Source organism: Cornus florida, unplaced genomic scaffold (genome assembly GCF_030987335.1).
Source record: "Cornus florida cultivar Cherokee Brave unplaced genomic scaffold, ASM3098733v1 CherokeeBrave_3.0.0_Hap2_Chr06, whole genome shotgun sequence".
NCBI classification, from domain to species: domain Eukaryota; kingdom Viridiplantae; phylum Streptophyta; class Magnoliopsida; order Cornales; family Cornaceae; genus Cornus; species Cornus florida.
Window position 1 is genome coordinate 83,133,030 of NW_026775576.1, and position 21,260 is coordinate 83,154,289.

Here is a 21,260-nt window from a genome sequence, read left to right on the forward strand (position 1 = left end):
ATAAAAGGGTGCAGTCCACTGTGGCAATAAACTCTTTAATTGAACTTTGTTTTATTTAGCACTTTAATTGAATTTGTCATATGTTTCTAATATATTTATCAATACACAATAATGGAAAAAATAATAATAGATCTTCCAAGGAAGAGTGTTGCTACAAGAAGACTGAGTTGGCGTCTTTGCGTAATTATCATTCTCACTAGCTAAAAAAGAGAAAAAAAAAAAGCAAAATATAACCATGGAGCATGACCGAATGCTTCAAGTTTCGTCAAACTCGCAATACTCTTAATCATCTCCTACCACCATTTCGGTAAGGCCCTTCACTTTCCTCATCCTTTAAGAAGCCTAGAAAAGCAAGAAAGCCAAAAAAGAAGAAGCCGCCTTTCCAGCCGCCGCCTCCACCGCCTCCTCCACCACCACCACCATCATCGTCACGGGGTGGAAGTCCAGTTCCACCATCATCGAGATCCGGCGATTTTTCCTTCCCTGGAATTCAGTTATGAGTCATCAAATAACAATTCCTAAGAATTTTGTTAGCAAAACAGAAGCTTACACAACACACAGCATTTTAGTCTTCTAGTCCCAATCAGTTTCTAGATGGCTTTCAGATATTCAGGAACTCATTAATCATAATTATGCAAGATATAAGGAAACAGAGAGCATGTGCAAAAGTAATTAATTTCCAAGCACATAAGCGCACCAAACGTTCCTCAAGGTTAGAGGCGTTAGAAGTGCTTTAGCATTTAACACGGGCTTGGTGTTAGATGTTCATACTTCTGATAAATGTATAACTTTTCTGATAAGTACGCTAGATTTACATCATGAACTGCAGTTCTTACATGCACCATAAAATAAATAAACAAAACAAGTTCCCAAAAGAAAACAAGTTCCCTAATATCAGCGGCCTCCCGTTGATGTGTGCAAATAAATCATACAACCAGAAGCATATACGTTGACTAGACATTTGTATCTACAAATATTTATCTGTGGAAATCCTTTTGATTTTATTTGTGGGTTCACCCAAATTAAAATACAGATCCTTAAAATCCTTTTGATTTTATTTGTGGGTTCACCCCAATTAGAATACAGGTCCAAAACTAAAATTCAACTTCCACCGTTCGCTTCATGGAAATTTATACTCAAAAGCCTGACTCAGTATGTTACTATGTTTACAAATTTGGACTACGGTTCTGTATGTCCCACAAAGGAAATCTTTAAAGCCAACTCAACAAGGCCTCAACAACTTAAATAAACTATATAAAATCTCGCATCACCAGTACACTGTCTTTTTTCACTAGTCAACCCCATCATTTTTGGAATTACCCATTTCCCTAGAACAACTTCAATTTTATTGGTCTTTACACGTCAAAATCATCATTATCAGTTTTCTTTAATGTTGACTGCACCTGCTACTCACCAACTCCCTCAGAAGTTGAATGATGCATGGAGAGCCATCAGACACTTTTAGTTAAATGGCACCTAAAAGAGTGAACCTTCTCCTATGAAATATCTTAGTATTCAATATTTGGGAATATTATGGACCTAGACCTTTACAGAAAAGGAACTCTCTGATATCTCATAGTCACAGCTTTTCCATAAGTTTACGAATTTATGCCAAGAAAATAAGCATAAAGTTATGTTTAATTGAATGTATTTTACTTTTTATTTTATTTTATACTTTATAAGTAATTGAAAGTATTTTACTTCAAAAGAGTGTGAAGTTCATGAATTAAAGAAAATAAACCTGGCGATTTTCTATCCATCCATCAATCTATAAATCTCTCTTTCTCAAATGCATGAAACCACACACCCTGAGAAATCCAATTGCAACGATATGTAAATATGGACCATGGAGCATGAGAATTCTACTAATAAAGCAGCTAAGCCCATGAGGTTATTTGTGAGGAAGAGGTGGAGGAGAAGGCATCTTCTCAGTTAGCCTGATGAAGTAAATCATTTTGTTTTTTTTTTTTTTTCATAATTAGAGGTTGTGTAGGATTCATTCACTTTATCATCAAGGTTTTATTCTTAGGTTCAGAGAAGTGTTCTATTTCTTTGAACCTGGTTATAAGGAGTCTATATAAACTAACTAGTGTAGTTACTCTTTTACTGGGAACTTTTAAGATAAATAACTGGCAGAATACAAGTACAGTAATATAGTTTCACAAGTCTCTGGCAACAGTCACCTTGAATAGGAGCAATAGTAATAGTTGATTGCTGCCTCGTAACTGTTTGGGTTTGCTCTGCACCACATCTTGCATTCTGCAGAAATAAAAACCATATCAAGATCCAAGAATCACAAGTATTCTCAAGAGCTGTCAATTCCAAGCATATGTGACAAAAACAAGATTCGAGCAAAAATACAAATGGTAGCATATTTTTTTTGACATATCCCCTCTTGCAATCCCTCATTGTTTATCTAAGGGTTGGCTCATAACCATTTCCCAAGTAAGGGATACTGTAGCATTAATACTTTTTTTTAATGAGTAATGCTGTAGCATTAATACTATAAATGTAAAATAATGCACCTCCAAAAAGCATATAAATAGAACAATGAGTGCCCATAAAAACATCATACTTTAATTGCCAATTGACTAAATCGTAGGCCAGCCCCGCTTATCATACTAAATGTCATACTGAGTTGCCAAACCCTAGGTAAGACAACAGAAATTCTAATAAGTCCAGCTTTGGAAGCTTTACAACACTAGCTTGCCTCGACACTAACTATCAAATGAAGGACTGAAAGGGGAAACATGAACATTTAACGCAAATGCAAGCCCTCCTGCTGGTTTACCAACAAATGTGAAGCTTCAAGCCTTCCACTGAATGTAGCGAGGAAACCAAGAACCTTGCAACTATTTTCAAAAGGGAGTTTGGTAATCTTTGAAAATTTATATAACAAGAATCATTAAAAGGAAATTTCTGACAAGCTGCCAAAGAAGTAAAATGTAACCCAATATTAGGAAAAGCTAAACTTACCAGAGCAGCAGCGCATATTAAAGAAGCAGACTTCATCCGAATGGCATGTGTAACGGGTCGTCTTCTATCAAAGGGCTGACACTGTGAGGTACGTGGCCATAGCCCTACTGCACAAGATCCACTAAGTTTGGCCTGCCTCGTCCAAAGAGACTCTGATCTCACTGTATGAAAAAGATATGGCAATTTAATACTGCAAGTAGTATCAATATATACAAAAACTTCTGAAACTGTGAGTGTACAGTGTACACATGTTAATTGTCTTATAAGATTCAAGCACGCGCGCGCGCGCACACACATATAGAGGACTGTCAAAGAAGTCCTCCACACATACACAGGAACCTAGAATGCCTACTCAGTTTGTTTCATCCAGAAGTACATACTCTTATCTCAGTGAGTTTCTGCAGAATAAATCCTGTTCCGTTTATAGTCAGACTTAAAGTAATAATAACGCCAATGAACCCAGAACAGACATTTTGTCTTCATCATACTGAACTCATTGATAAATCAAAAGCATGAAATAAGCATGAGAACAGAAAATAAAATAAAAAAGCGGCATAAAATTAAGGGTGCAATTATTACCTTTTATCAGAAAATGGGTGCAATTATTAGAGCCAACTAAACCTCTGATAAATCCATCCCTGTTGGGGGGTTTTCTGGGCAATTAGATATAAAGTCAATTATGTATAAGTAAAGCTAAGTTTCACGGCTATTTCAGTATTAGTTTGGTAGGTCAGGAAAACCTAACCTTAATGCCTTCTATATAGCAGAAATGCATTCAAAATATATTTGCCATTGCAACTTTATGACCACTGGTTGGGTCCACAGGACAAAAAGCCCGCAAACCATTAAAACAGAAATGATTAATAACTCTGGTATAGTCCGAAATGATGGGTCTGGGATCTCAAATTAGAAAGGGCACTTCAAAGCTTCATACAATAGAGAGGGGAGAGAGAAAGAGAGAGAGGAGAGCCATGTTGAACTTAAAATGAAATTGGGTGTGCAAATAAACTATGGAGTGTATGACCAAGGTAAGTCTTATCTCTTCTTAAAAAAAAAAAAAATTTGGGAACTAAAGAATAACCAATGCAAAGCCGTGAAACTGAAATTTTGAATTAGAATGAATAAATGAGTTTGGGGGTGTGATTAAAATTCACATGAGAGATAAAGCAGACCTGCAGCACAAGTAGATGATTAGTAATCAAGATATCTTCTATGAAATATTGACCCAATCCATCTCCCCCCCCCCCCCCCCCCCTCTCCCCCTCCTTTCTTCTCTCTTATTTCTTCTTTTACCCTCTCCCTTCCCTTAGTGGATTTTGAGCGAGATGTTAGCGCCTCCCTTCCTTCCTTCTTTTACTCTCTCCTCTACTTCCAGGCGCTGACTCTCAGCCTTTAGGTGTTTGATTGGCCTTCCTGAACAAGGGTGCAATTGACGCGGGAAGGAGCTCACAAGCTTTAAGGTGTGGAAGCCCTTTTTTCCAAATAAGTCACCACTGTAAAAGTACCCCCAAATCTCTATTCAAACAATTGGTGAAGGGAAGAAGCAATGCATCGTACTACACTCTTCAAATTATACTCATTTCCCTATTACAATATCACGCTCCTTATACAGGAGTCGCGCATACGTCATCTGATTTCCATGTGTTCGTACCAGCATCAATGAAATCTCTTCCTTCATCGGCCTTGGTCGTTCTTTCAACTGCCCCGTCTGATCTCCTCATTGGCCCAATGTGGACAGCCCCCATTTTCTCACAATCTGTCCCAACTCTTTGGATCTCCTTAACCTTCAGCCCTCTTACCCTCCTCCTCTTCCTCCATATCCATCCCCTAATGCAAGCCGTTTAAACCAAAAAAAATTAATAAATAGGCACCTTTGCTTCAATTCTTTTATTCAATTACACAGTTTGCTTTGCTCCTATTACAGATTAAAGGTTTAAGAACCAGCTTTGATCTCATTAGTTCTGAGTTGAAGCTGACATGAGACTCCCGAAATCACTGCACTACAGTCATATCTCTTGAAAGCAATAGCACCTACATAACCGACCTACACTTTTTGGAGAAGACTATGCAAGTAACCAGTACCTTACTTAGCACTTGGTGTGGATGGAATCACCTAGGTTAAAGCTGATAAGAAACCCTCCAAAGCACTGTAGTATAGTTATATCTCTTCAAACCCATAACATCTGTGTAGCTGACCTATGTGTAGATGATTGCGTAACTAATCTACTATTCTCAGAAACACAGATCGACAGGACCACTGGAGGGCAATTATCATTACATATACCCATACATATGTGTGTATATATATATTTTCTTCTTGTGATTAGGGCTGTAAATGAGCCAAACGTTCGGTGAACAACTGGGTTCGCCTATTTAGTAAACGAACCAAGCTCAAACAGGCTTTCCAAGCTCATTTCATAAACGAACCAATCTCAAACAATCTCCTGCTCAGCTCGTTTGTTTGTGAACAAAACTTGTAAAGGTGTTCACGAACACATATAATTATATATATATATATATGTATATACATATTTTTATACACAAATATATACCTAAAACTGAGAATCTAAAGTCTATTTTTATATAAGGTTCAGTTTAAAATTAAAATCTCTTAACCCAATGTAGGCTCATAAATAAATGGAACCAATCAGCCCACATATTTATCTATAAGGTCCATTTAAATTAAAATGTCTTAACCCAACTTAGGACCATAAATGCATACAACCCATCAGCCCATATACACACATATAAACCCTAACCTAATCTAATTAAACTCATCATCTTGTTCTATTCCTTTCTCAAACAGCGGCAGCGTCTCTCTATCTCACATACAATCTGCAAGCCCTCTATCTATTCTTTCTTTTACTCCGTCCTCTTCTCTCTCAGCATCTGCAATCCCTCCCTTCTGAATTTTCTTGTGAATCTTCACTGTCCTTATTATTATTTTGTATTTGTCTTGTCTGTCATTCAAAATCACGCTTGATATTTTGTGTAATCAAGACCCAAGAGGAGATGGAAAGCATTACAGGGGCGTCACTTTGAAGATCTTTAAAAAGATTGAAGTGAAGATAAGTGATGAATTTGTAATTTTATATACATAATTATTTTTTTCTTCTTTTTGGAGATATGTATCATCTATGACACGTTAGTGTGTGTAAGTATATAGTTGTGTGATCTGTTATCTGTAAAAGTGGTGTATATATATATGTGTGTGTATTTGGCTCTCTGTTAGAGCTTGAAGCTCGGCTCGAAATTTCGTGAACAGTTTCGAGCTGAGCTCTAATATTGAAGTGAGTGCTTGGCTCAAGCTTGAGCGCCCAAACACTATGGTGTATAGCCGAGCTCAAACAACCCATTACTCGGCTTGGCTCGTTTACAACCCTACGTCTGATTACTCAAACCTTTTCTCTACGCTCTCCATCATACCTTTACTTAGATCTCTAATTCTTAAACTAGACAACTTGTAATTGATTAAGCATTTTAGCCCCGGTTTACATTAATATCAATACATATTGTGTTCGGGTGCATATATGGGTATTAACTTTTCTAATTCCTTAAAACGGGGACACAAAATAAGAGCCATTACGCTACAGGCATTCAGAATATGAAATATCTATCTAACGTGGTGTGGCAAAAAACATGTGGCAAAAAACATGTATACCTTGCTCATCCAATACAGTGTGTGTGGCACCAAGGGATGAGAATCAACAAAACTTGTATTAGAAGTGCTGTAGACTTATCCTATACATTTCACAACCATTTTCATGTATGTTACCCTGGTTACCCATTTTCAAATTTGAAGCGTCTAATTAGCATTCAGCTGATGAAGAATGCACAACTCACCCATGCTAATTTCCATAATGGATTTTCCCCCCTTTTATCAATAAAGAGTCATTAACAAAAGAAGGTGAGCATAATAGTTACAACATACCTTGTGGTATCATAGTTGGGGTGGCAATGGTACTTGCAATCAGCGAAGACATCTTGATAAAATGGAGAAAATGACCTGAAAATTTTAAGATTTTCATTAGAACCATAACGGCATAAAAGACACATTTTAAAAAATCTTAGTACATGATATTTATGAAATAATTCATGCATCTTAGAACCCAAAAAGAAACGCAAAAAAATTCCAAAACAATAATAAACCCTATAATTCGTGTCAACAATAGAACATTCATAAAATCATTCCCTAGCCATTGTCAAGGCCAAAATTTAGAAAAGCCCTTTTCTTATTTATACAAGCCAAACCAATCCAAAGTTTGATATCAACACAATAGAATTGGTTCCTAGTTCTGGCACAAAACCTATCCGTCTTGGATTCCAAACATTTAATTTAAAAATCCAGTTCCCAGAATTCATTACTTTACCCTGAATTCTAACCTATAGATTCATTTAGAATATAATATGAAGCTTAAATAGATATTCTCTATGAAGAAATCTATTCAAAGAAACTTAACCAATATATATCCAATAAAATGAACGGAGACGCAGGAAATTTTTCCCGAGAAAGTTTCCCTACAACTATTTTCCGTTAAAATAATTAAAATGAATCCAAATCAAAACCGACTGTAATTTGAGGGGTTTGTTTATATAAAATCGAAGCCACCCAACAACCCTTGATTAATACTGGTACCTGTAATCGGATGATAAATGAACCAATTGAATCTTTGTTTCGCCGGAAATTAGCTTTTTTACTCTACAGATGGCGGAGAAGAGAAGACGAGGGCCTCTGTCGCCGAGGGAGGTTAGAGAGGGAGAGGGAGAGGGAGAGAGATAGAGGAGAGGGAGAGGGTCTCTCTCTCATGATATTTATCATGACATCCGCGAAATGACGTTTATGCCCCTATCACGTCAAGCAGATTTTGAGGGAAAAAATACCGTCAATTTTTATGTCAATTTTCAATGAAATGAATAATAGTAATATTCTAGGTGAGAATTTTTTCTATTTAAATTCTAAGTCATTCAAAATTTCATTTATATACTTATCAAATTAGATATAAAATTTATATGAAAAATGACAATGTTCTATTCAATTTTTAAGATTTTATTTTTATTTATTTTTTTCATGTGCTTAACGATATGGTACTCCGTATTGATAAAATTTGTGTAAATGAAAGAATCAGTGGTTTAAAATTAAATAGAAACGGTTTGATCTTATTTAAAATTTAGTAGTATCTATTTGTATTATTATAAAGGAAAAATGGGACTTAGTGGTCATTTTGTCAATTTTGAGGGCAGTATATTCAAATACCAATAAAGAAAAATAAATAGAATTACTACGGTGGCGAGTTGGTAATGGGACTTGGTGATAATTTTAAAGGGAAAATGGGACTTAGTTGTAATTTTATATTTTTGCATAAAGTGAAGCCTCAGCTCCAAATCTGTGATCTTATCCTGTTCTGAGTCATAAATTTGAAGGATTTTTTTTTTTTTTTTTTTTTTTTTTTCATTTGAAAAACACAAAGGCCAAGGTATAAAGCATAAACCAAGTCCGATAAAACATACAAATTGTTGAAAAAAAGTCACCCCTCTAAAACAAAATCACCAAGAGAGAAGAGCAGTAATTGGAGTTATCAAAAGACAGACTATCACCAAGGTAATAGCTCCAGAGCTGCATCCACAAGACGGCTCCACACATCCAACCCGCACAAGATCAAATCAAGTTAGGAAAAACAAAAATCGACCTAGAGCAAAGATCTAACTGAAGGGAAACAACAGATACAACCTGTCGAGTCAAAAACAAAGTAAACAAAAGTAGATCTAGCCACCCAAAACCAAAAAAACTACTTCAAAAAATTACTCACCGGACGAACTTATTGAGACACGCCAAAGTTATTAACCCGGAGGTAAACAAAGGTCACCTCCCCACTCCCATGGAAGGGTGTAGGGAGCAAATCGGAAGGGGAGGAGCAGCTGTGAGAAAGAGAGAGAGAAAGAGAAAGAGAAGAGAGAGAACAGAGGAAAAGTTGATTTTATATAAACAACAAATTACAGTCGGTTTTGACGTGGATTCATTTTACAGATCTCTTACTTTCCTCTGTGTTCAAAGATAATACATACACTGTTATATATGTACACTTATACGCTTTTTTCGCGTTTATTGCTGTACTCCAGCTTCTTCACACCTGTCTTCTCTCTCTCATATGAATATATATATATATATATATATATATATATATATATATATATTCATATGAGAGAGAGAAGACAGGTGTGAAGAAGCTGGAGTACAGCAATAAACGCGAAAAAAGGTTTCTCTATCTTCGACCGCGTCCGCTATATTTCCAAATTACAGACGGTTTTGATGTGAAGAAGGTGGTAATGCAGGGCATTCCAGTCCTAACTTCCCTTCCCAGCACTCACAGGCAAAAAGACCGGGTGGGTATTTCCCATAGAGGTTGATGTAGCTGAACATGGTTGAGGCACAATCATTAGTTAAAGTCATTCAAATCATCTGCATAGGGGCAGCCAAATTCTTTAAGAGCTCCACAACACTGTTTTGGTGGGTACTACGGTCCTTTGCATTGACTGGTGATAATTGTGTAGTTCAGAAACTCAGAGTTTACAGGGCAAGCTGCAAATGACATGACTCAAAATCATCACTAGCCCATCATTAGCGGCAAGTCTAGTATTGTTCTTCAAAGTAAGATTTCTAGTTTTGAAAAACAGGAAAAATGAATAGCATTCCATAGAATGTTTGAGAAAAACATTTTAAAAAAATACTAATTATGAGGTCTTGTGCAAGAGATGAAATACATAAATTTTATTCAATTATATATGTATTGAATGGAAATATTATAAATCCATATTTAAATTTTATTATTTATTGTTTTTGATTAAAAATATTATATTATTGTTGTTCAGGATCGTCTTCACTAAAGTAAATTTCTGACTCCGCCACTTTATATCATTTGCCGGGAGTCATGAAAATTTCAGAGCACAAACCTCCTAATAAATACAGGACTTGTCATACAATCCAACGAGAATGTTTTTGTAAAAGACCTTAAGAACATAACTCCTATAACTCCGTCTTTTCCTTTAAATGCCATGCCAACATTTTTCCTGGTGCAAATCATAACAAGTATGAGGATATGCAATGACCTACCATTTAGAAACCACTTCAACATTGCCGCGCAATTTAATGCATGAGATCCTACTTATCATGTTTTTGATCAGTAGTTTAGCAATTAACTTTTGCGTTACTACATTTTTTTCACCACAAGTAGTGGAATTTACATTACGTTTTCAGCACTCCGGTGAGTGAAAAGTAATCCAAATTCTTTCTCTATTACTTTTTAGGGTTAAGTGCAAAAAATCCCCCTCTACTATCGATATAATGTATATCAGTCCCTGCGTAGTAAAAAATCTCCCTATACTATCAATTTGGTGCGATTGGGTCCTTGGTAGTGTAAAATGACGACAATACCCTCACTTCAGTTGAATAAATTAATAATTATAAATACAAGCATGTAAAATGACCCTTTTGTCCAAATTTGTATAAAATGAGATTTGTTTGGAAGAAGGATAATATAAACCTCAAATTGTATAAAATTGGAATAACCTAAACCTGAATATAATTAAATTTAAAACCAAACATGCCCTTTCATATTTTAAAATTTAAATAAATTTGTCATTTATATACATATATATATACACACACACACACACGTGCACACACCATATATCATTAGGGCAAATCATTTCAGCCTCTGCCTCCATGGCTATTCTCGTTCTCAACTCTGAACTTGCCCCCCCCCCCTGGCTCTCTCTCTCTCTCTGGGTGCAGAATCAGAAGTTCAAAACCCATATATTTTAGTTTATCTATCTGCTGCAAGAATCAAAAGTTCATAACCCATATCGGTATATCATTTCAGATTGTTCAAAAAATCAAAACCCATCGCCTGCTGTTCCAGTTCGGGTTCGCCGTCGCAAGCTTCAGCCGTTGTTCCAGTTCGAATTCGCCCTTTTTTTTTTTTTTTTTTTTTTTTTTTTGTTTGTTTGTCTAAATCAATGATTAATGGCCATTGTAAATTGGGGATGGATTGGAATATTAACATATAATCATCATATATCATATGAGAAAGAGACAGATGGGATTCAACCAAAAAACAAAAAAAAGGCAGATGGGTGGTGTCACGGTTATGCATAGATGAGTAGAGAGATAATTGTTTTTGGATCCATAACTGACCTCTTCTTCTCTCTCCCTTTCTCTCTCTAGACGACTGCACAACAGAGACTCCACAGTAGAGATCTACGGGTGTTGTTATTTGACTCGGATCCTTGCCGCTTATATGCGTGAGGTGAGGCAAAAGAGGCTGAAGGCGACGTGTCAGCAAAATGCTCAATTTCAACATAAAAGTGCATCTAATCCTAATCACAGTTACTAGCAATGCATATGAACTGAAAACAAGTATCTAGACTTCGCAAGAAATGAAATTAAAGATAGAAATGAGTTTGGTGCGGCGGAGGCAGTTTGGTGGAGGGCGCTGTTTCTCTCTCTAGTTGTTGGGTGGTTCTTTGGGGTTGTATGTATTTATGCGTGTATGTACATTCTGTATACACACGTTTGCCTTTTTAATCAAAATTGGTGCTAATATTGTTTTGCTTATATAATAATTTAATAAATACATATAAGATAAATATTATATTTCTATTACAAAATAAATAAATATTACATCTCTCTAGTTGTTGGGTTCTTTGGGTTTGTATATATATATATATATATATATATATATTCTATATCTGCATGTTTGCCATTTTTAATCAAAATTGGTGCTAATACTGTTTTGCTATAATATATAATAATTTAATAAGTATAAGATAAATATTATATTTTTGTTAAAAAATAAATAAATATTACTCCATATATCCATACAAATTCTAAAGGTGAATCAAACAGAATTAAAATTCTAATATAATTAAAAAATAATAAATTAAACTAGAATTGTAATTTAATTCCATAACCAAACGTACCCACAGTCTTTTTTCTTTTCTTTTTTTTTTCCTTTTTTTCATTAATAAATAAAAGTTGACTATTGATAAAAAAAAGAAAAAAAAACAAGAAAAGGGTATATTTTACTAGTGATGATAACGTGAAATTTAATTTATTTATTTTTGTTAATGTTCTTTATTTTTTTGTTAATATTTTTTCTATATCTATATCAAAATATTGGGTGCTGAGCACAGTATGGGGGGCCTTTTATGCACATCGCTGAGGGACTTTTATGCACAAATGGTGAGGGGCAAAATGGGAAACAAAAGGGTAAAATGGGGTTTTAAGTTTTACTTTTTGTAAAAAGTTGTCAGAGGGACCGGTTATGCACCTTTTTAAAATTTTAAGGATTTGTATGCACTTTTTCAAAAAGTAGGGACTTGTTCTGCATAAAATCTATATATCATGGGGTTTTTTGCACTTAACCCTATTTCTTATTACTGTATTTCGCTATTCTAAAAATAAAAGAAAATAAAAAAAGTTTTTAAACAAGAACCTCAAAGAACAACAAAAAGGTTTATTCGAAGTACCAAATGATCAGCTCACCAAAGCAAAAAGCATCCTAATCATATCCACAAAAAATAAACATGACAGGCTGTCCTTAGCTATATTACTAAAACTTCTTAACATTTTAGCTAAGTCAGGAAGAAATTCACTCTAAAAAAACTATGAACTCTGTTTTCTATTGTTGGATGACTCCCCTCAAAACCCAGCCACCCCCAACCCCCCCCCAACAACAACCAGATATATATATATATATATATATATATATATATATATATATATAGATTTGTGAACTCCTTGTCTAGAGCACATTATACCCATATAACATTGCCCTCATTTAACTCAAAAAGGGAGACAAAAGAGGAAGACTCAAAAGTTTGGAATCTGAATTTCTCACTCCAGACACGCTCTGAGATAGTTACATTTTTAAGTTGACAAAGATCTTTTATCTTGCAGGTCAACCAAGTATAACAAAGAATTCATGTAATTTTTATTCTATGAAAAGCCCCAAAAAAGAGGGGGCAACAACAAGACCGAAATCTGAGCTCATGAATCTGGAAGATTAATGCATTATAACTGAACCCACAAATAATTTCAATTATACATATAAATTGTGTAGAAGCGGCTGTAATTGAAAAGAAAATAAACCTTTGCCCTGAAGCAGGTTCCGGCCGGTGGAAGAGTGAGACCCAAAAATATCATCTGCACCATACACACGTATAATTACATATGGATATAGTGTGTGTATATATAGATACAGAGCTCTAACAAGAATGATATAGCATGATTGGGAAAGGTGATTAAATTGATTAAATAGATGTAGACGGTCTATTAGAATTGACACACACACAACCTCACTCCTGATATGTAAGTGGAAGCAGAAGCAGCAGAGAAGAGGAACAAAAACAGAGACACAAGCACTGATAAAGAAGAAGAGTTGGAGCAACACCGATCAATCCATTCTATTTTCATATTTTCCTTTCCTTTCTTTCTTCTTTCAGTCAACCACTAATATGCATAAAGTCAGCTCCAAATTTGTGATCTTATCCTGTTCTCAGTCATTGGGCTCCACAGATTATTTCACTTTTTCCAAGATTGTGGCTTTCAGGACTAACAAATACTCCTATAGCAGGTGTTTAAACCAAAGTTGCACAATCTTTTTCAATAATTGTCATTTTTACGTTTCGAGTGCATTTTTGTTCTTAAGTTTTGTGTGTATTTTAATTCAAATTTTTATTATTTATGACTTAATTTTGATTTCTACCGCTCTCATACGTCCGCTTTCAAATTCGCTCCGACTCTCACTTCATGTGACTTAAGTTTAAACCAAAATTTTAATTTTTTCTTTCCTTTCCTTTCTATGTTACTCTTCAAATTCATTTGATTGTCTTTAAAAAAAAATCACATTTCCCTTCTTCAATCAAACCATAATACTATTTCCTTCAAAATCCCCTTAATTTTCTTTTCTTTATATATATATATATATATATTTTTTTATTACAACAAGATTTATTTAATCATGATCAATATGTCCCCCCTATATATTATTCCTGGCTCTGGCACTATTTATATTAAGTGCGTCGTGCATAATCTATTGAATCTAATTAAACGAATGAAAAATAAAAAACAACCGTCCAACTTGAAGTGCTGTAAATGATGAGTTTATCAAGCATTGCTTTCAAATTATGGAGAGACAATAACAACTTATATTTGTCTTATATTACTTCTATTAGATGTTTTTTGTTTATATATATTTTAAGGTAAATTACACTATTCTTTCTTAAAATTTGGACAAATTACATTCATATGGAACATCCTTTATTACTTTGACTTTTCCTAAAAGTATAACATGTCTATCATACCCTTATCTAATTTAATAAAATAAAATCTGTCAAACCAAAAGACTTTGTTACCCTTTTTTTCTCTTGTAAAAGCTAAATTATCCTACCTATTTTTTTAATTTTTTAATTTGGGAAAAAAAAGCCTAATCAAACCCTTAAAAAAGAAACCTAATCGAATGTCACAAAAAAATAATAATAATAAAATAATAAAATAAAATAATAATAATAATAAAAAAATTTGTAAAATTTAATAATAAAAATTTGGTATGAAAATTGATACTTTGAATTATTTCAATGGCATTTCATAGTACTTTGTCATTTCCTGTCAAAATATAAGGATGTGGAAATCTTTTATAACAATGAAAGGGCAATTTCGTCATTTTCTGAATTTTTGTTAACGGTCGGGTGCCGTTAATCTCAAGGTAATAAAGGGCCAAATGCTCTATTTATGTGTAATTTGTCAAAACTTCATAGGAGGTGAGTGTAACTTACCATTTTTTAATCAAGTATACTAGAATTTTTATTTATATATTTTTTTATAAAGTTCACCTGTTACCAATTTTCCTAGAAACTGAAAGCGTCCTCCAGGCCAATTGATATGCAGATTTGAGGGGAAACAACAGATACAACCTGTCGAGTCAAAAACAAAGTAAACAAAAGTAGATCTAGCCACCCAAAACCAAAAAAACTACTTCAAAAAATTACTCACTGGACGAACTTATTGAGACACGCCAAAGTTATTAACCCGGAGGTAAACAAAGGTCACCTCCCCACTCCCATGGAAGGGTGTAGGGAGCAAATCGGAAGGGGAGGAGCAGCTGTGAGAAAGAGAGAGAGAAAGAGAAAGAGAAGAGAGAGAACAGAGGAAAAGTTGGTTTTATATAAACAACACCCTTCAAATTACAGTCGGTTTTGACGTGGATTCATTTTACAGATCTCTTACTTTCCTCTGTGTTCAAAGATAATACATACACTGTTATATATGTACACTTATATATATATATATATATTCATATGAGAGAGAGAAGACAGGTGTGAAGAAGGTGGAGTACAGCAATAAACGCGAAAAAAGGTTTCTCTATTTTCGACCGCGTCCGCTATATTTCCAAATTACAGACGGTTTTGATGTGAAGAAGGTGGTAATGCAGGGCATTCCAGTCCTAACTTCCCTTCCCAGCACTCACAGGCAAAAAGACCGGGTGGGTATTTCCCATAGAGGTTGATGTAGCTGAACATGGTTGAGGCACAATCATTAGTTAAAGTCATTCAAATCATCTGCATAGGGGCAGCCAAATTCTTTAAGAGCTCCACAACACTGTTTTGGTGGGTACTACGGTCCTTTGCATTGACTGGTGATAATTGTGTAGTTCAGAAACTCAGAGTTTACAGGGCAAGCTGCAAATGACATGACTCAAAATCATCACTAGCCCATCATTAGCGGCAAGTCTAGTATTGTTCTTCAAAGTAAGATTTCTAGTTTTGAAAAACAGGAAAAATGAATAGCATTCCATAGAATGTTTGAGAAAAACATTTAAAAAAAATACTAATTATGAGGTCTTGTGCAAGAGATGAAATACATAAATTTTATTCAATTATATATGTATTGAATGGAAATATTATAAATCCATATTTAAATTTTATTATTTATTGTTTTTGATTAAAAATATTATATTATTGTTGTTCAGGATCGTCTTCACTAAAGTAAATTTCTGACTCCGCCACTTTATATCATTTGCCGGGAGTCATGAAAATTTCAGAGCACAAACCTCCTAATAAATACAGGACTTGTCATACAATCCAACGAGAATGTTTTTGTAAAAGACCTTAAGAACATAACTCCTATAACTCCGTCTTTTCCTTTAAATGCCATGCCAACATTTTTTCTGGTGCAAATCATAACAAGTATGAGGATATGCAATGACCTACCATTTAGAAACCACTTCAACATTGCTGTCAAACCCTTAAAAAAGAAACCTAATCGAATGTCACAAAAAAATAATAATAATAAAATAATAAAATAAAATAATAATAATAATAAAAAAATTTGTAAAATTTAATAATAAAAATTTGGTATGAAAATTGATACTTTGAATTATTTCAATGGCATTTCATAGTACTTTGTCATTTCCTGTCAAAATATAAGGATGTGGAAATCTTTTATAACAATGAAAGGGCAATTTCGTCATTTTCTGAATTTTTGTTAACGGTCGGGTGCCGTTAATCTCAAGGTAATAAAGGGCCAAATGCTCTATTTATGTGTAATTTGTCAAAACTTCATAGGAGGTGAGTGTAACTTACCATTTTTTAATCAAGTATACTAGAATTTTTATTTATATATTTTTTTATAAAGTTCACCTGTTACCAATTTTCCTAGAAACTGAAAGCGTCCTCCAGGCCAATTGATATGCAGATTTGACGGTTAATTCACCATTATCAATTTATCTGATAAACCTCACACCAGGAAATGTCCATTTGCAGCAGAGAATGGTAAATGTTTTCTAAACTGGACGCAAATATTTTCCATTATTACTATTTTGTTAATATATATATATGCATAATGTTGAGCTTAAATGTTAGGAATTTTTTTAAAAAAAGTTTGACTAAATTAAAATAAGTCCGAGACAATTGGTAATTTTCATTGATTAACTCCTCTTTGGCCCATTCCTTTAAATAAAAAAAATGCTTCACAACTCATTGCAAAAGCTCAAAATATAACTTTCTTACTGCAAAATCACAACATGAAATCGCATCACACTAAGAACTATAATTTTAAAATTTTCCTACTTCATATATATATATATATATATATATATATATATATATATATATTTCTGAAAAGATTCCGGCTTCTTCCTAGAAGTGGGTCAAGAGAACAGAGTTATGCCATTGCCACATTGTAAAGCTTAACAGTGATTTTACTTTTCCATAAAACAAAGTGAAGAGCTAGTCCTTGCGAGCTTGCAATGGTAAATGGACAATGCCAGGAAGAGATCAACACGATACGCGGCAACACAATCAAGCAATCACCAGATCATAGACTAAAAGCCCTCGCTTTGATGATGCTCAAATGTAAAAAATTCGAACTGCAACTTTGAAAAATATAACGGATTACACAATTACCATGATTCAAGACACAACTCACTCCATTCTTATAAAAATGACCATGCAACTTCTAAGCTCTAAAAATAAACAAGACATGGATAATCAACAAGAAAAATGACGCAAGAAGTGAACAGAGGGACAACATTATAAATTTTATTATTGTGAACCATGTGCATTCTCAAACTTAATAATGTAGCGGTTCGTTACCCCCCAGTCCAGAGAAAACAAAACCCGTGCTTATAGAATACAGACAACATTTTCTCCAAGTTTGGAGAATACAAATACTAATCAGGCAAAAGATTCGAATTCAACTCCATGCAACCTTGCGGTTTTGGTGAAGTTCCTACTTCTGCCTCTTATATATCTTTGCCAAGAACGATTTCAACAGTGCTTGAACTGCTTTATTTGGATGAGCTCCAATGGAATTGATTAGCTTCTCATAACTCTTGCTCTCATACTCTTCAAATACACCCTAAAAGTTCCCCCCGAAAAAATGAATTAGAAAATAAAACAGTTGAAATGCTGTGGGGTTTCAAAGACCTATATCTGTGTAAAAAGGAAAGCAAATATTTGGGATTCTGCAGAATATTGAGATTTTAGAACACCAAATTTTTTGGCTGTAAGAAGTTGTTGCTCCCCTCGATGCAAATCAGAAAGGGTGGAGAAAACAAACCTGAATATTGAGAACTTTATAAAGCTCCTTTACTTTTGCTTCGCAGCTTGGATCTTCCTTTCCATAGTTCTCCTACAAAAAGAACTCATGTCGATGAGCAAATTAACCACCTGTTGAAGTCTTGTAGCAGAAATAAAAAATAATAGGAGCACCGCGTCGCTTACATATAATAACTTCTTTTGTTCATCATTACATAGTTCCAGTGCTTTCACAACCAACCAAGAGCACTTAAAATCTTGAATGTCGGTTCCAATCTGATAGTGCAAAAGACCAAATAATTTTGAGATCTCTATCAAAACAGAGCAGAGGTCGAAAGTAAAGAAATATGCATCAGCAAAATCCATTTGCGCATATCCTGGAACTAACCTTTCCAATCACCTCAGGTGCACCAAAGCAGTCCAAATAATCATCCTAAAAAGTATTAACAGATCAGTAATCAACACTTGATATCATAACCCATTGGCAAAGTCGTCATAAAAAACTGTGTCTTTTTGCATGCCAAGGAGAGACTTCACATTTCATACCAGCAGAGTGTTGAGGTCAGTTCCATTTTCCTTTTCTAAAATTAGCGATTTTTAACAACCAAGTATCTGTGCAAATAATACTCACCTGCACTTGAAAATAGGTTCCCATTTCAATGAGTACATCCTTCACATCAATATGATTGTCCAAATTCTCGCCTGACATAAGCAGCGCGCACGCCACCTGGACACAAAAAGTAACCACCGGCGTTTTAAACTCAAGGCAAATCCACTACATTTTGATGTAAAAAGAAACTTCTTAAGTAAAGAAAAGTAGTCTTGAGATGGTTCCAGGACGCATAAAGCCATATGAATCTGAGGCAGAGTTTTCTCATTATATTAAGGACATGAGGGAATCAAGATAATTAACAGAAGCACAAATGATATATTTAAGTGCATTCAACTCTGAAAACCAGAACAAGAAAAATTCTGTGTGTGTCTTAGCCATGCAAAGCTTGAAATGTGGCCATCAAAATGAAAAGTTTCAAATATAGAGCAGTTTCATTTTCAAACAAATAATAAGAAGTCCACAGATTTTCCATAAGATATCTTCAGTTGAGAACATTAAAGAAAACATGACCATAAGAAGAAACACAAGTCGTTCACAGCCCAAAACAAAACAGAAAGAGTTACGAATGCACTAGAAAAAAGGGTTTTTACTCACTGGAAGGTAAAACGAGTAGTAAGCAGTTTTGTACTGAACAATCCGACGGTGACTGCAAAGAACACAATCATTTTCATACTTTAGAATGAAAAACACAGACAGATCATCTTATCACATTGGAAGTTGAATAAGAAAACAAAGCCACAACCATATAAAAATTTCACTTACATAGGCAATGAGTATTTTGATAAATCTTTCTCTCCTACGAGTGTTGTGATCAGATCTATCATCTGTCCAGAGGCTGTTTGGAATTCAACCTGTTCAAACATGCTCATGAGTAGTTTGTCATACTGAATAAGTACGCAAACTCATTCATTATTCTATGAAAAAACAACCGCACCTCATTAAATAAATCCAGCAGATCCACATAATAATGCTTTCCTTTGAAATGCTTTTTGAGAATTCTTGGGATATGGTTACGAAGTATTATTCCATCATTTACAGCAATCATACCAACCTAACAAAATACTTCAGAAGTCAACAGCATGTTACAATCACAATAAAATTCAACAAATGTAAATCAAGACAATAGGCTTGCACCTTGGGCAGTTTGTACCAACATGGTTGACCTCGACGTGTTTGAGAGTTATCCATGATATCATCAAGAATAAGGAAATATGCTTGAAGCTGCAAGAGTAATTGCCAATAAAGGTTCAAGTTGTGATGCAACACAAGTGAGGTTCAACTATAATAATAATAATTATGATAACAAAAATGTATGCTTGACCACAGATAAGGAAAGGGGTAATCACAGCCATACCCACTCAATGCACCAACCAAGCGCGCACGCAAGAAAAACTTCATCATCGGTAAGTTCTTTTCCTTCTTTCAGCAACTTGTAACTATCGATAACAGATAGGCCTCGGTTCAGCTTTCCTGCAAATAAAATAAATCAGCATGAGCTGTTAAATGAATGTAAAATCTTAGCATAATATGGTCATGAAAATGCAGCAGGACATCTCTTAAAGTACAATGATGTAACCATTCTATGCTCACCTCCAGGTACAGTGTAGTCCAGCATCTGCAATGAATGAAGCATAGACGCGAAATTAGGACACATGTGAATATGTATAATTTAAAGGGTAAATAAGCCCACTTTATATTCACAAGAAAATAATTGATTAGAAAACTTGCAGGATTCCACAAACATTAGACATACCCAAATATATATATATATATACATACACACACAAACATACATACATACATGCAATTGTTAAATTGTAAGTCCAATATGAATAATTTGAGGCAATGTAAAGTTTCTGATACAAGTCTAACCAATCAATCAAAGCAAACATGAACTCAGAACCTGTACTGAACTCAAACAATTAGTAGTGTGATGTACTCTAATATCACCGAAATTCACTAATATATGCATTTTAATAATTAACCCTTTTTGCAGTGAATTCACAATAGAATTCATCAAAATCATATACTAACCTTCCAAGATCGAAAAATAAATCATGCCCAAATTAGAAAATTAGTGAGTTAATGCATACCAAAGGGGAACTAGAATAATTCATAAATGTCGGAATTAGAAAATTTGTGAACTGTTTTTAAGTCCAATACTAAAAGAAATCTATAATTCAATTCAGTTAATAACTTAATACATAAAGAACAAAAGAGAGCCACTATATGTGCGTGTACACATAAATATATAAATGGATGTCTGTATAGACTGTATAGTATTACCCGCTCGACCCATTGACGGGAATCATCGGTGAACTCGAAGGCAGGGTCATTGAGGAGCTCCGATTTCAAAACAGAGTACACCTCCAGAAATTTCGACTTCAGATCGGTCATTGTTTTAGAGAGAGAGCAATAGATTTAGAGAGAGAGAGCAATAGATGCGAATCCTCAGAGATGGTGGTCCATTTGTTTATATATATATATATAGAAAGAGAGAGAGCGCGAACACAGTGGTGCGTGTGCTTGTAGGTGAGAGAAAATACGACGCCGTCTATTTGGAATGACGACTTTGCAA

At 34.5% G+C, this 21,260-nt stretch overlaps 2 protein-coding genes and 1 long non-coding RNA gene across 3 annotated transcripts; all 3 read right to left on the reverse strand.

Moving 5' to 3' along the window:
- Positions 1 to 112: 112 nt before the first annotated feature.
- Positions 113 to 7,770, reverse strand: LOC132312399 (protein YELLOW LEAF 1, choloroplastic-like). The gene is made up of 5 exons (XM_059810757.1): positions 7,613 to 7,770; positions 6,908 to 6,982; positions 2,977 to 3,137; positions 2,184 to 2,259; positions 113 to 483 (listed from the first exon to the last, which is right to left on the reverse strand). Exons 2-5 carry the CDS (start codon positions 6,957 to 6,959, stop codon positions 287 to 289), a joined length of 486 nt encoding a protein of 161 aa, XP_059666740.1. The 5' UTR covers positions 6,960 to 6,982; positions 7,613 to 7,770; the 3' UTR covers positions 113 to 286.
- Positions 7,771 to 13,016: 5,246 nt separating this feature from the next.
- On the reverse strand, positions 13,017 to 13,497 carry LOC132312400 (uncharacterized). The gene is made up of 2 exons (XR_009483255.1): positions 13,329 to 13,497; positions 13,017 to 13,177 (listed from the first exon to the last, which is right to left on the reverse strand). It is a non-coding gene; the product is annotated as an uncharacterized LOC132312400 (long non-coding RNA).
- A 4,048-nt stretch (positions 13,498 to 17,545) lies between these two features.
- LOC132312401 (farnesyl pyrophosphate synthase) lies at positions 17,546 to 21,260 on the reverse strand. Its single transcript, XM_059810758.1, has 12 exons — positions 20,969 to 21,260; positions 20,273 to 20,297; positions 20,037 to 20,152; positions 19,817 to 19,903; positions 19,617 to 19,733; positions 19,445 to 19,533; positions 19,277 to 19,328; positions 18,701 to 18,796; positions 18,458 to 18,502; positions 18,256 to 18,345; positions 18,092 to 18,163; positions 17,546 to 17,890 (listed from the first exon to the last, which is right to left on the reverse strand). The coding sequence occupies exons 1-12, from the start codon at positions 21,077 to 21,079 to the stop codon at positions 17,762 to 17,764; spliced, it is 1,029 nt and encodes a 342-aa protein (XP_059666741.1). The 5' UTR covers positions 21,080 to 21,260; the 3' UTR covers positions 17,546 to 17,761.

Bases quoted from the DNA above. Each gene is read 5' to 3' on its own strand.
- LOC132312401 (XM_059810758.1), bottom strand. From the start codon at position 21,079: ATGACCGATCTGAAGTCGAAATTTCTGGAGGTGTACTCTGTTTTGAAA. The intron at 19,904-20,036 runs GTATGGCTGTGA...TTACTCTTGCAG, and splicing joins TTGGTTGGTGCATTGAGTGG to CTTCAAGCATATTTCCTTAT. The intron at 19,534-19,616 runs GTGCGGTTGTTT...ATGTTTGAACAG, and splicing joins TGCTGGATTTATTTAATGAG to GTTGAATTCCAAACAGCCTC.
- LOC132312399 (XM_059810757.1), bottom strand. From the start codon at position 6,959: ATGTCTTCGCTGATTGCAAGTACCATTGCCACCCCAACTATGATACCA. The intron at 3,138-6,907 runs GTATGTTGTAAC...TTTTTCATACAG, and splicing joins CCCAACTATGATACCACAAG to TGAGATCAGAGTCTCTTTGG. The intron at 2,260-2,976 runs GTAAGTTTAGCT...TTATTTCTGCAG, and splicing joins TAATATGCGCTGCTGCTCTG to AATGCAAGATGTGGTGCAGA.